This window comes from Podarcis vaucheri (genome assembly GCF_965113315.1).
Source record: "Podarcis vaucheri genome assembly, chromosome: 18".
In the NCBI taxonomy this organism is placed as follows: domain Eukaryota; kingdom Metazoa; phylum Chordata; class Lepidosauria; order Squamata; family Lacertidae; genus Podarcis; species Podarcis vaucheri.
In genome coordinates, this window is record NC_138756.1 from 12713859 (window position 1) to 12730610 (window position 16752).

At 50.6% G+C, this 16752-nt stretch overlaps 1 protein-coding gene across 3 annotated transcripts; it reads left to right on the forward strand.

Moving 5' to 3' along the window:
• The first annotated feature begins 766 nt into the window (after positions 1-766).
• On the forward strand, positions 767-15868 carry ARRDC2 (arrestin domain containing 2). 3 transcript variants are annotated; one of them, XM_082206511.1, is made up of 8 exons: positions 7252-7563; positions 8922-8988; positions 10119-10266; positions 11080-11182; positions 12039-12295; positions 13200-13362; positions 14115-14269; positions 14833-15868. In XM_082206511.1, exons 1-8 carry the CDS (start codon positions 7287-7289, stop codon positions 14887-14889), a joined length of 1227 nt encoding a protein of 408 aa, XP_082062637.1. In that variant the 5' UTR covers positions 7252-7286; the 3' UTR covers positions 14890-15868. The 3 variants fall into 3 exon arrangements, with proteins under 3 accessions (XP_082062636.1, XP_082062635.1, XP_082062637.1); XM_082206510.1 differs by lacking the exons at positions 7252-7563; positions 13200-13362; positions 14115-14269; positions 14833-15868 and adding exons at positions 767-1065; positions 1577-1715; positions 12573-13127 and having other exon boundaries at positions 12039-12431; XM_082206509.1 differs by lacking the exons at positions 13200-13362; positions 14115-14269; positions 14833-15868 and adding an exon at positions 12573-13118 and having other exon boundaries at positions 7247-7563; positions 12039-12431.
• Positions 15869-16752: the final 884 nt, after the last annotated feature.

The following is a 16752-nucleotide window of genomic DNA, read 5'->3' on the forward strand; positions in this document are numbered from 1 at the left end:
TGCCCCCCCCCCCACCGCCTCCTTCCGCACGTCCCAGGGCTTATTTTCGCCCCGCCAGCCGCTCCTGCAGCTGGGAGATAAGGGCGCTGCCAATTTTTTGGAGAAAGTTTCCGAAGTCTCTTCCTCCAAACCGCCTCTCCTCTGCCGCTGCCAACGTCGCAGCAGCTGAGCTGATGCCAGAGCGAGGGGCCCAGGGAAGAGTGCGTAAAGTGGAAGGAGACCCCGCGTGGTCATCCATCCCAACCCCTTGCAATGCAGGGGTTTTGTTTTTTTTTTTTTTGCCCAGCGCGGGACTCGAACCCACAACCCCGAGATTCAGAGTCTCGTGCTATACCGACTGAGGATGCCCACCCCACCCACAAGAGCGTTTTGCAGGAGGGATGTAAGAGGAAATTCAACCCCGGATTCGAGTGGAAGAAACGAGCTTGTTTTTAATTTTAAAAAGCGCCTTTATTTTCTTGTTATATTTGCCGTCAACTGAGTTCCTTTCAATGCTTTGGCTCTAAGCGCCCGCCCCCCTTTTGTAGAGCCACAAAAAACCCACGGCTGTGCCAAAGGGAAACCCCACCCCAAAGGGACCAGGATTCGAACTCAGGGCCCCCTCCTGCCTTGCGCTTTGCGGCAGCTGGCACCCAGGAGCCGCCTCTCTGGCTCCTGTAGTTTTAAGACGCTCCCTTGAAGGAGGAGGAGGGCTTTGGAAAGGGAAGGGGGGGCAGAGGGAGGGGTCTTGGCAAAGGTCTTTCCCTCTCCTTGCCTGTCGCTGTCAGTTCAGCCCTGGCGCTGTCCGAGGGCGCAGGAGTTGGAGCCCAATTTGCCCCAAAGCAGCAGCAGCAGCTGCCACCCCAAAATTTGCCCCTTTCTGAGGGTTTCTGCCAGCTTCCAGCAAGGCACCGTGCCCACGGGGCTCCCTGGCAAGAGGGACACCCCTTTTTTGCCATGCACCCCTTCACCCGGGTGAGGGGCTTCGTGGTCCAGCTGGATGGCCACCCCGGCGGTGGCACCGTCTACCGGGGCGGAGAGGTCCTCTCCGGGCAGGTAGTGCTGGACGTAGCCAAGAGGGTCAAGGTGAGAGAATGCTGAAAATTATTTTTATTTTAAAAAACCCTGAAGTTATGCTATTGGGATGTACAGGAGTTGATGGATTTATAGAGCAAAAAAAGATTAAAAAAAGGCTGACAAAATAAATTATGGAGCGATGCAGGAGAAATGGGATTATTTGAACCCCAGGGAAGAAAGAGGACTTTGTGTTGTGTTGTTGTGTTGTTTTAAAAGGGCAAATGTTTAATGCGTATTTCTTAAGCTTTGTGCATAAATTTCCACATCAGTGTAACTTTCAAAAGACGCTTGTAAGAAGGTGAAGGAGGTTTTGAAACGGGACAAAGTTTTATAGACCTGCAGGAACAGGTATAAAACAGTGGAACGGGAGAGGGGAGTGGTGCAAAAAAAACATAGTTTAAAAATTGCTTTATGATGTGCGTTTTTTCGTTCTGTGATGATTTTGTGTTGTTTTTTTCTTTTCATTTTTGTTATTTTCGGGAAATTCATAAAATGTCGACCACAACAAAACAACGAAAAGGTGAGAGCGCTGGTTGTCTGTGCCAGAGGCCTGGCCACTGCCCACTGGTTGGAGGGGAAGAGCGTGGGCATGAACACCATCTACAGCGACTACACCGCCTTCCAGACTTACCTGAGAAGGAATACGCACCTGATCCCAGGTAAGAGGGCAGGAGAGCAGGCTTGGCACTGCCGTCGTGGGTGCCACGTGGGGTGCAATGCCCTGGCACAGAAATCTGTGGGTGCCACGCAGGGTGCAGGGCCCTGGCGCAGAAATTTGTGGGTGCCACACAGGGTGCAGGGCCCTGGCGCAGAAATTTGTGGGTGCCACACAGGGTGCAGGGCCCTGGCGCAGAAATCTGTGGGTGCCACGCAGGGTGCAGGGCCCTGGCACAGAAATTTGTGGGTGCCACACAGGGTGCAGGGCCCTGGCGCAGAAATTTGTGGGTGCCACACAGGGTGCAGGGCCCTGGCGCAGAAATTTGTGGGTGCCACACAGGGTGCAGGGCCCTGGCGCAGAAATCTGTGGGTGCCACACAGGGTGCAGGGCCCTGGCGCAGAAATCTGTGGGTGCCACACAGGGTGCAGGGCCCTGGCGCAGAAATTTGTGGGTGCCACACAGGGTGCAGGGCCCTGGCGCAGAAATTTGTGGGTGCCACACAGGGTGCAGGGCCCTGGCGCAGAAATTTGTGGGTGCCACACAGGGTGCAGGGCCCTGGCGCAGAAATTTGTGGGTGCCACACAGGGTGCAGGGCCCTGGCGCAGAAATCTGTGGGTGCCACACAGGGTGCAGGGCCCTGGCGCAGAAATCTGTGGGTGCCACGCAAGGTGCACGGCCCTGGCACAGAAATCTGTGGGTGCCACGCAGGGTGCAGGGCCCTGGCGCAGAAATCTGTGGGTGCCACGCGAGGTGCAGGGCCCTGGCACAGAAATCTGTGGGTGCCACGCAGGGTGAAATGCCCTGGCACAGAAATTTGTGGGTGCCACGCAGAGTGCAGGGCCCTGGCGCAAAAATTTGCGGGTGCCCATCCTCTTCGTGGGGAATTTGGCGAGGGCTCGGGCACCTATATAATTTGAGAGGGGTTCCCGCACTCGCAACCCCACAGATCTCCGTCTCCTTGCTGTTTTTGTTGTATTATTATTATTATTATTATTATTATTATTATTACTATTATTATTATTCGTTTTCAATTACAATCCAATCATCGCCTTGTTATAACAATTCACAGCAGTTCACAACACACTAAAACACCGAATAAAACAATCTGGACCCAAACATTCCCGAAGAAAGTCAAGTATAAAATGCACATTCAAAGCAACAAAATTAACAGGAAACTAAGGCATTCCAAATAAAACATTGCAAAGGAGGTCAGCGGCCGCAGGATGTGTGTAAGATGCGGCGAAGGGAACAAACATCGTAAAGATTTCAAAAGAAAACATTGGAAGTGAAATATGCAATATATATTGGCAGTTTTATTTCCAGTTCCCTTGCTCAGGATCTCGCGAGGGTGGAATTCGGCCTTTTCGCAGCTGCCAGGCCCAATTCCCGGCAGCGACATCTCTTCCCCCCCTAGAAACCCTTCTGGGGATCTCAGAGACGATGTTTGTTCAGCGTCACTCGAACGCAGGGCCGGCTGGGTAAATGCTGAAGCTCCTTGCTGCTGCTTGGATCCGGCACGACTCGCCTGATAACTGCTTGGCGACGCTTCCTGGCGCGAAATCGCTGGGCATATTTGCCCATTTAGGCGGGCCCATATGGCCCACCATGACCGGCAGCAGCTGCCCAAGCTCAGGGAGAGACAAAGAATCATAGAATTGGGAGGGGCATCGAAATCTCCTTTCTTGAGGCGTGAAGCCACGGGTTCGAGAAGTGACAGATTTACGTATAAGCTGAACTAGCTCTAGCTTCGGGCCACACTCTCTTGGGGGCCCCCAAAAAAATTGAAGGAAAAAAGCCTGGATGTACATTTCCAAAATATTATCTGTCTATCTGTCTATCTATCTATCTATCTATCTATCTATCTATCTATCTATCTACAGTATCTATCTATCTATCTATCTATCTATCTATCTATCTATCTATCTATCTATCTATCATCTATCTATCTATCTATCATCTATCTATCTATCATCTATCTATCATCTATCTATCTATATCTATCTATCTATATCTATCTATCTATCTATCTATCTATCTATCTATCTATCTATCTACAGTATCTATCTATCATCTATCTATCTATCTATCTATCTATCTATCTATCTATCTATCTATCATCTATCTATTTATCTATCTACAGTATCTATCTATCTACAGTATCTATCTATCTACAGTATCTATCTATCTATCTATCTATCTATCTATCTATCTATCGTCTATCCATCTACAGTATCTATTATCTATCCATCTACAGTATCTATTATCTATCCATCTACAGTATCTATTATCTATCTATATATCTTGTATCTATCTATATCTACAGTAGCTATTATCTATCTATCATCTATCTATCTGTCTGTCTGTCTATCTACAGTATCTATTATCTATCTATCTATCTATCTATCTATCTATCTATCTAGGCCAGTGCTGGATTTACGTATAAGCTAAACAAGCTATAGCTTAAGGCCCCACTCTTTTGCAGGCCCCCCAAAAAAATTAAAGGGGGAAAAAACTGGATGTACATTTCCAAAATATAAGATGAAAAACAAATGGAATAAAATCTACATCCAGCAACAGTGTTCTGTGTTGTGTGGGCTCCTCTGATGTAAGTCATGGGCCCATCTGCTCGCCTGCTCCCTAAAATATCCCTGCTTTGTTCCTTTCTATATATAGGGTGTGTATATATGTGTGTGTGTGTGTGTGTGTATACCGTATTTTTCGCCCTATAGGACGCACTTTTCCCCCTCCAAAAATGAAGGGGAAATGTGTGTGCGTCCTATGGGGCGAATGCAAATGGTTTGAGATGCCTATGAGGTCCATCAATTACCATATAACATATATTCCACACAAAAAACAGTTTTGGAACGGGATTTCCGGAATGGATCAAGTCTGAGAACCAAGGGACCACTGTATTTGCTAGCAAAAACGACTTCTGGCTGGTTTTTTTCGTAACTCTGTTGACCAACGCTGTTCCTTTTTGAGCCACTAAGCGTCACCATTGTCCTTTGCAAAGACAACATGCCGGGATTCGAACTTAGTTCTCAGCAGACGCCAGGAGGGGTCAGCAAAGTCGGTGGAAGTCAGTGCCAGGGGACAGATGGCTGCAGCTCCCTTTGCTCTGGTGCCAAGGACTGCCCCTTCTGCTCCAAACAAAACGTTTTCTGTGTTGCTGTTGTTGTTTTCTACCCCTCTTGGTCTCGTTTCCCCCTGGAAATTCTTTTTTTCCTGGCTCATCCTATCTCTGTGGAGCCTCCACAGATCGCCGCAGTCTACCTGCTTTATTTATTCTTCTGCCCTGGGTGCTTTAGCTGAGTTTCCTGACTAGAGAGAGCCTCAAGACCTCCCAGAGAAGCTTCGGTGGCGATTCGAACCCCGGTCTCACTCCCAGGTCCTAACAGGCCAGCACTCTAACCACTGTGCAACGCTGCCTGTGGGGGTCGGAGGTGCATAAACGCCGCAGGGCGTGAGAGACCTTGCTTGGGATCTTCTCAGGCTGGGAGCAGGACACTGGGGTGATTCAAAAAGGGGATTTCGGGGACCCCTACCGCCCTTGCCGTCTGCTTGCAGCCCCCCAGAGATTTTACATTTTTGTCCTGGGCTGGTTGGGCTTTGCAAGAAGCTGGAGAGAGAGGAATTGGACTTGGATGGCAGAGCTGTCGAGTTTGGTGGGTCATCTAGCCCAACCCCGCGCAATGCAGGAATCCACTGAAAAACCTCCGTGCAGTGAAGCCCATTCCGCCACCAAACATTCTCGTGGGTTTTCCTGCCGGCGTGATTCAGCCCCATGAGGCCAGGAGTTCCCCTGTCTCCCACGGAGTTCGGCGTGGGCCCAGAGGCACGCCCCGCATGCCCCAGATTAGGTGTCCTGCCCGCCGGCAGAGAAACACAGGCACGCCTTTCGTCTCTTTCCAAAGCCCGTTGGCCCGGGATCAAATGGCTGGGGTGGGTGGGAATCTAGGGCAGGCCCATGTCAGGAGGTTGGGGGGCAGAAAGCAGGTTGTGGGCAAATTCAAATGGGCAGGCCGCTTGGCACATGTTGGTGGCACGGCTCAATCCTACAAAGGCGTCTGGAAATATCCCCTTGCCTGCTGCTGCCAGTCAGTGTAGGCACCCCTGAGGTCCCCCTTGTCCGACTCAGTAAGAGGCAAGCTTAGTTTTCCAGGAAAGGGTTAAAACACCTGCTTTGAATGCAGAAGGGTCCAGGCAGAGCTGGGAGAGACGCTTAAATCAGGACGCCGCTGCTGCCGGTCTGTGCATGCAATACCAGTCGGGTGGGCCAGTTGTCCTATGTTCCAAGCGAGGGATCCAGCCGGGAATTACGCAAGAAGAGGAAAGTGTCTTCTTGAGACAGACCTCTGGGGGAAAAATCAGATTTAATTGTCGGTTACTTAACAGCTGCAATTGAATGGTCGAATTGCAGAGTTGGAAGGGACCCCTGGGGGTCATCCAGCCCAACCCCCCGTGATGCGGGAACAAGCAGCGGTGAGTTGCGACAGTTAACAACGCTCTTGCGTTTCTTCACAATGGAAACTACCCGTCGCAAACGCTTGTTTGTTGATTCAATCCTTGTGCCGTTTCTGGTGGTCGTAAACCATGAGGACTAGATTCTTAGTGCCTTTCGAAGGAGCAGAGCTTGGTGTGCAAAACGTCCCCCTTGGCGCCTCCGGGTAGGGCCTGGGGGGGGGGGACACACCAAATCTGAAACCCTGGAGAACTTCTGCCAGCCAGTGTAGGCAAAACTGGCCCGACTGAGTAACTTAATCTCAGGGTCCTGGGTTCCAGTCTCACATTGGGCCAAATATTCCTGCACTGCAGGGGGTTGGGCTGGATGACCCCAGGGGGTCCCTGTCCAACTCTAGAATTTTATCATTTCAGTTCACTAAGCCAAAAATAAGGGGCCGACAGTAACTTATTCTCTTGAAGGTTTTAACCGGCACGGAAATAGTTCTTACTGTATATATTTCCTTACTGACTGCTGTTACGTTTTTCAATCCCGATTTGATCTTGACAAAGGGCGGTTTATAAATGAAAGAATAAATACATTGACAGGCGTGCGTCGGAGGGTGAATTATAGCTTCGCCACCGGCTTTTCCGTTGGGCAATTGGCGTTTGCTTTTTGTAACTTTACGCGGCGATACAAATCCCCCAAATCCAATGGAAACGTTTCTAAGTTGTGATACAAATAGAACCAACAATTTGAAAAATCAATAGACGAGAGAGGGAGAGATGGATATCTGTCGGTTGGCTCAGGCTTTTCAGCTTTGTGTTTGCCTTCCCTTCCCTGCCCAACTGGAGGAAAGTTTATCTCTCCAAAAGTGACCAGCCCGGGCGCGCATGCTCGCTGCCTTGTTTTTGCCAAAGCCTGCAGCTGCCGGCCAGACCTGGGGGCATTGGGGGTGGGAAAAGGGGGGTGGATGGGGGGGTTCTGGGGGATGGCTTTTTGCCGCGCCCCGCCCCCCCTGCGCCCATAGGGCGCTGGGATCCAGGGGGCGCGGTTTGGAGAGCCTTGAAAAAGCTTTACGCGCGGCGCAGTGCGCACAGAAGAGTTGGAGAGGCTCCCTGACACGCAAGGATGCTTTTCGACCGTGTGAAACGCCTTTCGGTGGAGCTGGATTGCCCCGAGGTGGCCTCGCCGCCGGTCTTCAGCTCCGGGGAGAGCGTGGCCGGCCGCGTGGTGCTGGAGTTGTCCGGCACGGCGCGCCTGGGCGCGCTCCACCTGCATGCGCAAGGCGCGGCCAAAGTCCACTGGACCGAGTCTCGCAGCGCCGGATCCAGCACCGCTTACACGCAGAGCTACAGCGACCAGGTGGAATTCCTCAGCCACCGGCAGACCCTCCTGGCCCCGCCAGGTAAGGCGTCCTCTGAGCGCGGGCAGAGCGCGCAATCGCCTCCCTGCGCTCCGCGGGAGCCCGGCGCGCCTGCCTGCCTGCTTGCCCGGCGCGATCCGTCTCTCTCTCGCAAAGCCTCTCCGCCTCGGCGGAGTTTTTAATGCAACGTTAAAAACTCCCTTTTTCCAAAGGGAAGCTGCTTGTCCAGCCAGCTCTGTAGGGCCGACACGGGCCGGCAGCGCTCTCCTCTCCCCTCCTCGGGAGCGCCGCTCAAGCGCCCAGTCTGTCTCTCTGCACGTTGCTTGCGAAGCCTCTCTACCTCAGCAGTGCCGACTCAGCAGGGCAGCGGCTCTGCTACTTCCTAAAGAGGAGCTTTCGACAGGGAAGCTGCTTTTGGACCCGGCTCTGTAGTGCCAGCACTGGCTGGCAGCAGCCCTCCGCCAGGGCTGCCGCTGCTTAGAGAACCCCAGAGCCTCACAAGTCAGGCTCTCGGGTCCAGGCACCTCAACATATCTCCTGCTTCCTAAGAGATGGAGACTCTCTGGGTGGTGAGCTTATATGAAGCCCACCTTTATTGCCCACACAGGCTGGCAGTCGCAGCTCTCTGAGATTTCCAGGCTAGGAGTCCCGTCCCCCCCCCCCCCATACACGCCTGGAAATTGAATCTGGGACATTCTGCATGCAGAAGACGAACCGTTTTGCCATCCTTCCCCGTTGCATGGCGGGGGGTTGGGCTGATGACCTCTGAGGGTCCCCTCCCAACAATTATAGGATTCCTTTGCATGCTCTGGCCCAGCTTTCCCTTAAGAGAGGCCAGATGGAAAACAGGATTTGCAGGTTTCTGGAATAGGGGTGGGATGTTTGTTTGCAGCTTCCCAGGGGGTAAATTAGCGGCTGCCGGCTTTTGGGACTCCCCCCCCCCTTGGCCTTGCTGACCTCGGCTCAACTTCCTAAGATTTTTGCCCCAGCCGGTTCTATTCCTGGTAGCCGGGGCCCTTACATAATGCTAGGCTCTTCCAAGACCCCTGGGATATCTTGGGGGCATATTTGCAATTCTGGAGGGGGGCACCTTCTGTTAAAAACTCCCCTTTGCAGGGCACCTGGGCTGTAGGAACCGAATATATTTGTGGGGGGGGGGAGAGAGAGAAATATTGTTGTGTAATACCTTCCTTTTGTGTCTTTTCGCTGTGTGTGCCTGAACTTTCCCCGGTTGTTTATGGGGAGCCAAAAAAAGTCACATGCTTTTTGGCAGAGTGTGGATGTTGTGTTGAATTTCCCCCGTTTGACCGCTGCAGGAAAACAGCTCCAGAAAAACATCTTCTTTTTTTAAAAGCTCTGTTATTCATTTCAACTTCCTTTATTTCTTGTTTTCCCAACAGACAACGGAGACGTCACCGTCCTTCAGGCCGGACGACACGAATTCCCTTTTACTTTCCAGCTGCCAGAGTAAGTCAAACACTTATTTCAAAATACTATTATTATTCTTATTATTCTTATTTGATTTGTGGGCGATTGCACCTGGTGGCAAAAACCCATACGCCATTGCATGTCAGCGCAGCGGGCGCCATTGCATGTCCCCGTTGCATTTATTACGATTATCGTTTTGCTATCAGCCTTTGCCCAACCTGATGCCCCCACAGGTATTTCTGGAGGGCATTTTTGTGGTGGGAGGGGGAGTAATGACCCTTTGAATCCTTTCCAACTCTATGAAACAAATTCGGGCGATTTCAAACATAAAAAGAACTTCAAATCCCAGTACAAAATACCGACCCATAATTTTTTTATAAAAAAGATAGTTTTCTAAGTTACTTGTCTTTGTTTCTCAATGTGATCCTTTTACGTGGTTTTGTGTGTTATTTTATGCCTTGTGACTTTTGTGGATTGTAGTTTAGTAATTTATTTATTGTCAGGAGCGAATTTCTGTCCAGCTATTATATTGTTTTGAGAGCTAATTTTATTGGGTCCTATTGCAGATTATGGAATGTTCCTTTATTATTTGAGACGAGTCGTTTCGTTTTAAAGTGAACGTTTTATTGCGGCTAAACATCTGCCGATGTTTTGAGAGTCAATTTTACTGGCTGCTATCGTCTCCCAATAGATAATGGAATATTCCTTTATTTGATAGGAACCGTTCCATCTTAAAGTTAGCATTTTATTAAACATCTGCCGATGTTTGGAGAGTCAGTTTTACTGGGTGCTATTCTAATCGATTGCGGAATATTCCTTTATTCGGTGGGAACCGTTCCATCTTAAAGCAACGTCTTATTACGGCGTCTGTTTTTTCTTGTACATTTGGTTGCCTTAAACCGCCTTGCATGTCGCCACATAAAAAGGCACAAATTAAAAGTGAAACAGAACGAAATGGAAGATATTTTGGGTTGGGTTCCAGACTCGCAGGAGGGAAATGTTTAGGGAAGCTTTTAATAGTGGGTGAATTATTGTGTTTTCATATTTTGTTGGAAGCCGCCAGAGTGGCTGGGGGAACCCCCCCAGATGGGCAGGGTATAAAAAATAAATTATTATTATTATTATTATTAGGCCTCGTTTTTCATACTTCCTTTCCTTTCCCTTGACAGATCCTTGGCCACTTCCTTCGAGGGAAAACATGGGAGCGTTCGCTATTGGGTGAAAGCCAAGCTCCATCGCCCCTGGTCCTCCGTCAAGAAGGCCAAAAAGGATTTCACCATTATTGAGCCCATTGATATCAACACGCCGGCGTTACTGGTGAGTTGGCAAAGCACTTTGGGGAGGGATTTGGGTCGAATCAGGAACCAGGGGAAGCAGCCGGCCTTAAAACAAACCCCCTTCGCTCATTGCTACCTCTGCAACATCCGGGTCAGGCTGGATGACCCCCAGGGGTCTCTTGACGAGTCTCCAAATCTGCGACCGATTCCCCGACTTCGGGATAGCTCAGCTGGTAGGGCGTGAGGACCTTCGGGGTCGCGGGTTTGAGCCCCGCGCCGGGCAAATTATGGGGTCAGGCTAGATGAACCTCGGGGTTCCTTCAAGTTTTGAAATTCACACACACACAGACACACACTTTATTGCATTTTCGGAATTTACAAAAAGGGATTAAAGAAAACAACTGACCACATATTCTAAGGTGAAAAGGAAGATTGCAAAAGGCAGGAGAGAAATGTTTAAAGGTCTAACGTAATCAAAATAACATTGAAAAAGGAAAAAAAAAAAGGCCGGTTTTGCAATTCTATGGCTGCCTGGCAACGTTGGGTCTCCCTTTTTTCCTGCTCAGAAGGGCTATTCCCAGCCCTTTTTGAACCCAGGACGTTTTGCCAATAATAATAATAATAATAATTAATAATAATAATATCTTCTGGAATAACACTTGTAGTGTAACGATGGCCTTTGGACATAATGGAGATATTAAAATTTGGATGCAGAAGGAAAGGATTAACAGTAAGAGGAGGAGGGAAAGTCCAGGAGGTTCTTGGGAATATTATGTTGTGATGCGAATTTTAATCTGGAAAATGGATTTAATAATAATAATAATAATTGGTCTTCTCTGCTTGTGCCCGTCAGGCGCCACAAGCCGGTGCCAAGGAGAAGCTGGCGCGCGCCTGGTATTGCAACCGAGGGCTGGTCTCCGTCTCGGCCAAGATCGACCGGAAAGGCTACACCCCAGGTGAGTCGTGGGCGGCAGAGGAAATCGGGGTGCGTGGGGCTCATGGCAAAGCTCAGCCCATCGGCCAGAGGACCCTGGGCACTTGACTCTGTGGCCTCCAGGGTTGGCATGCGGGGAATCAGCCGGTGGCCCTGCGGAAACGCAGTGGCTTTGAAGCATCGGGGTCCTCCAGTGGTCATCCAGTCTGACCCCCTGAAAATGCAGGCGTCACCGGCTGCCTGGCCTCCGTTAAAAATAACCTCTGAGGACGGAGAGCTGGCTGCCAGCCCTTCGCTCCCCACAACAGATTTCCTCGCTTCCCAAAAGTCCAGCTAAAATGTTTGCCCTGCCAATAATAATAATAATAATAATAATAATAATAATAATAATATATTTATACCCCGGTTGGGTTTCCCCAGCCATTCAGGGTGGCTTTCAACAGAGCATTAAAAACAGAATAAAAGTTCAAACACTGAAAACTTCCCTGATTTTTTCAGATGTCTTAATAATTATTTATCATTCTCATTCTTATTCTTATTATTCTTATTATTCTTATTATTTATTATGTACTGCCCCTTATCAGAAGATCCTAGGGCACAGTATGCAACCTTAAAAACACATTGCAGAACGGTGACAAAAACGTCAAATCGTAGAGTTGCAAAGGGGCCCTGCAGGTCATCTAGCCCAACCCGCTGCCACGCAGCAGCTCTCGAACCCGCAACCTTCGCGTTACCGGCGCCGACAGTGTAATAAAAACCCGGCTGGCTGGTGGGAAATCCATGGCTAAGTTTTTCCGGCGTTAGAAACAGGGTGGCCCCCAGAAAAAAGGGGTTTCCCTGCTCCCTCTAACGCAGCCATGCGCCCATTTCCTTGGCAGGCGAGGTGATCCCCATCTTTGCCGAGATCGACAACTGCAGCACCCGCACGGTGGTGCCCAAGGCGGCCATCATCCAGACCCAGACCTTTGTGGCGCGCGGCACCAAGAAGCAGAAGAAGTCGGTGGTGGCCTCCATGGTGGGCGACGCCATCGCGGCCGGCAAGAGGGAGGTGTGGCACGGCCGGGCCCTCAAGATCCCCCCCGTGGGGCCCTCCATCCTCCAGTGCCACATCATCCACGTCGAGTACGCCCTCAAGGTGAGCCCAGGGGGCAGTAGGGCCCGGTGGGCAGAGCGGGCCAGGGAGGGAGGGGAACCCCCGGAAACCCCAGTGTCGCCGACACGGGCCGGCAGCAAAGCCTGGTGGTCGGAGTCGGCTTGGCGTGGGGAGGGAGGTCCTGGGAAAGCCCAGGAAACATCTGCAGTTCCAGGGCGGGTGCGGAGAGCCATTGGAGGCTGCTTGCTCCATCCAATGTCGCTGACACGGGCCGGCAGCAAAGCCTGGTGGTCAGAGCCGGCTTGGCGTGCGGAGGGAGGTCTGGAAAACCCCCCAAACCTCTTTTGGGGGACCCTCTGTGGTTCCAGGGGGCCGCGGAGAGCCCTTGCAGGCTGCTTGCTCCCCCTGGTGTCGCCAACACAGGCTGGCAGCAAAGCTCACTGGGGTTTTGATTCGGGGCTTTTTGAGAGTTTGGATATTCAGAGAGTCGGAAGGGATTCCAAGGGTATAAGGCGGTGTTTAAATTCTAATAATAATAATAATAATAATAATAATACTACAGTGGAAGCTTGGGTTGCGAATGTGGTCCATGCGGGTTGCAATTGGTGCTTCTGTGCATGCGCAAAGTGCGATTTAGCGTTTCTGCACATGCGCAAGCGCCGAAACCCAGAAGTAACCCGTTCCGGTACTATTATTATTAGGGGGGAAATATAGTCTCATACACGGAAAAATAGAGTATTTTCTGAATTTAGATACTGCCCTATACCCAGGGTTTTCAGGGTTGGACTAGATGACCGTCGGGTCCCTTTCCAACTCTCTGATTTTATGTTTTAAGCATCGATTCTCTGCCATTCTCAGAGCGGGGATCTCATTTTCCGCAGCAGATCTGGAGGCCATTATTTCATTTTTATATTTATAAATTTCCTGTTTTCTGCCCGCCTGGCAGGTCTGCATCGAGATCCCGGGGACGTCGAAGCTGTTCCTGGAACTGCCTCTGGTCATCGGCACGATTCCCCTGCACCCCTTTGGTAGCCGCACCTCCAGCGTCAGCAGCCAGTACAGCGTCAGTCTGGATTGGGTCCGGATGGGAATTCCCGAAGAGCCTGAGGGTAAGAACCCCGTAAAGAATCCTTGCAAGGCCATTTCATACATTGCCTTGCGTGCATCTGTCGCAGAGGGTTTTCGCCAGCTAAGTCCTACTCAAGAGTAGACCCATCGGCACCAACCGAGAAAAGATACAAATTTGGAGTCTTTTAGAAAAGACCGGAAACCTCTGTCTATATATATATATATATGAATAACTTTTCTTACAAAATAGCTTTATATAAAGAACTTTTTTTAAAAGATGAATTTATATAAAGAACTTTTTAAAAAATGATTTTATATAAAGAACTTTTGAAAAAACTATTTTTATCAAGGGAACTTTATAAAGCAACTTTACGAAATAACTGCATATATAAAGAACCTGTGTAAAGTTGCTGGAAACCTATCTATCTGTATCTATCTATCTATCTATCAAACCTTTCTTATAAAATAGCTTTATATAAATAACTTTTTTTAAAAAAACGATTTTATATAAAGACCTTTTTTAGAAAAGTGACTACAACTCCCATTATCCATAGCCGGCGTGACCACGGACGATGGGAATTGTAGTCTGACAGCATCCTGGTTGCTTTAGGCTTTAGTCTTATCCCACCCGGCAGGGATGTTGGGCGGAGGAGGAACAACCAGGTGTGCCAAGCCGCCTTGGGGAGGTGAAAAAGTCGGGGTCCCTAAATAAAATAAAATAAAATAAAATAAAATAAAAATAAGACCTGCTCCACGCAACCCCGTAACTCTTCCCCTTGCGCTCTCTCTGCAGCTCCTCCCGAATACTCGTCCGTCGTCTCCAGCGAGGGACCCCTGGAGACCCTCTCGCCGCCCGGCCAGGACAGCGGCCCCCCCGGCGTCCTCGAAGGGCCGTTTTTCGCCTACATCCAGGAATTCCGCTTCCGGCCGCCTCCGCTCTATTCCGAGGTGAGCTCACTGAGGACTAGAAACCCTGGCGTCCAAAAGGCGGCGGGCCGTGCTTGGCCGCCTCGCTGGTGGGGAGAAGGAGCAAGGCTGTTTTGGGTGTGGGACCCCCAGTGGTCATCCAATCCAACCCGCAGATCATGCAGGGATCTTGATTCGAACCCACGGCCCTGAGTTTCGGGGCTCTTTGCACAGGCTGGGTGACCCCTCAGGTCCCTTCGACGGGGACACCCCTTAAAGCGAGTGCCGGGCTGCCCCTCCTCCATAGCTGTCAATTTCCCCCTTTTCTTGCGAGGAATCCTATTCGGAATAAGGGAAATTCCCTTTAGCCACCCTGAGCCCGGTCTTGGCTGGGGAGGGCAGGGTATAAATAAATTATTATTATTATTATTATTATTATTATTATTATTATTATTATTATTAAGAAAGGGAACAGTTGGCAGCTATGCCCTCCTCTGCTCTCGAACCCCGTGCCTTGAAGCGGGTTGGGCTAGATGACCGCCAGGGTCCCGTCTGGGATTCAACGAATCTTCGCTAACACCTCTTTCTCCTCCTCTCCTTCCTAGGTGGATCCCAATCCCCAATCGGACGCCGCCATCCGCCCCCGTTGCATGACCTGCTGAGAGGCGCCTGCCATCGGATCTCTTGGAACAGATCTCTTTTGATTTCCCGGGAACGGGATCAGGCGAGGAAGGAGGAGACCCCGCGATCTGGGTGCGAACGAGGAGAGGGGCTCCGGCGGGGAGACGGCTCCTTGACCCCCCAGAGGCGGCAGAGGCGAGGCTTGGGGTGTCCCAGACCGACGGCACCGATCCTGCGGGGTTTACAGAGGCGGAAATGGGGACGTTCGAACCCCCCAGGGGGAAATGCCTGCCTTGTGACTCAGACACGATCCGGCAGTCCCGGTTTCTCTTTCGACGACACCTACGGGCGGGAAAACTGGGCGGGGAGATTCCCCAGGCAGTGGGACAAGTTGCGGGGTTGAGCGAAAGTTTTGGGGTGACCCCCCCCCCCGATTTTATCTCCCACTAAGCTTTGCGGAGACGGGATTCGAACTCGCCGCTCTGGGTTTCAGGGCGCGAAGATCCACACCGTGGGTTTTTAAGGTGGGGTAAAGAAGGTCGGAAGAGCTTGGCAGGAGAGAGAAAGGAACCTTTGCGCTGTTGAAGGCAGAGAAAATGAGTTTTTTTGGGGGGTCGTGTGGGGTTTTTGTGCCTTTCGGGGAGCAGATCAGACCCCAAAATCTGGGCATTTCGAAGACATTTGGGGGGGGATGGAAGAAAATAGTTTTCTTCTTCTCTCTGACATTGCATTCCACTTTCCAAAGCTAGCTGGTCTCCAGGGGAGGGGCGTATTTTGATTCCCCCCCCCCAATGTTGGGACAGTGGCCTTACGTTGTAAATATGTGTAAATATGATTTTCCTGATATGCTGTGGCTCAGTGCAGAACGTACACAAAAGAACCGGTTTCCCGGTTCATATTTTTATAGAATACCTGCGGCCTTTTCAGAAACACCCCCCCCCCAAAAAAAAACACCTGTGTTTGAAAACAAAGCTTTGTGGCTTTTTTGTACAAGTGTTGGAATTAAAATTGTGAATTTTACTCTTTGTCCTGAGTTTCTTGCCCAAAATTGCAAGGAGGGGGGAGAGGGCTGGGCTCTTTAACCCGGCTTTGGACTCCTGTGGTTTCCAGGGAACCTTTGTGTGCAGTTAAAATCTTCAAAAATTGCCCTAAATATCAATATTGGCAGGTGATAAGAAGCTGAGTCCAAACATCCATCTAATACAATACTGCCTGCATGGGCTGGCAGCAGCGCTCTGGGATTTCAGGCCAGGATCGTAGGACTAATGTCAATAATGGGAATTGATATGAAACTGCTGTTTCCCCACTGAGTCAAAACATCCATCTAACTTAATATCGCCTGCACTGGCTGGCAGAAGCTCTTTTTCGGGAAAGGATCGTAGAATTGTAGAGCCATAAGGGACCCAAGGGTCATCTAGTCCAACCCTCTGCTATGCAGCAATCTCTGCTTTCTTTTGGCCCCCGCCGGCGAGACCGAGGGGGGGGTCTGGGCCGTCCACGACCCCCAGACCCCGTGCCCAGACTTGCACCCCAAACAGAGGTCCCTCTGCTTTTTCCCTTCACCCCTGGAAGCACACACTATTGATTCTCGAGGTGCCGACAGCAACGGGTCCCGTCTCGGAACGGACTGGCGGAAATGGCCCTCTGGGCAGGCCGGCTCTCGAACCCGGCACCTTCCGCATGCAAACATCTGCCAGATTTAAGTATAAGCTCAACAAGCTCTAGCTTAGGGCCTCCCAAAAAATTTAAAGGGGGAAAAAATCTTTCCAAAATATAAGATAAGGTAAAGGGACCCCTGACCATTAGGTCCAGTCGTGGCCGACTCTGGGGTTGCGGTGCTCATCTCGCTTTACTGGCCGAGGGAGCCGACATACAGCTTCCGGGTCATGTGGCCAGCAGGACTA

Coding starts and splice junctions, on each gene's coding strand:
- ARRDC2 (XM_082206509.1), top strand. CDS start 7,287: ATGCTTTTCGACCGTGTGAAACGCCTTTCGGTGGAGCTGGATTGCCCC. Junction 7,564..8,921: donor GACCCTCCTGGCCCCGCCAG/GTAAGGCGTCCT, acceptor TTTTCCCAACAG/ACAACGGAGACGTCACCGTC. Junction 10,267..11,079: donor TCAACACGCCGGCGTTACTG/GTGAGTTGGCAA, acceptor TGTGCCCGTCAG/GCGCCACAAGCCGGTGCCAA.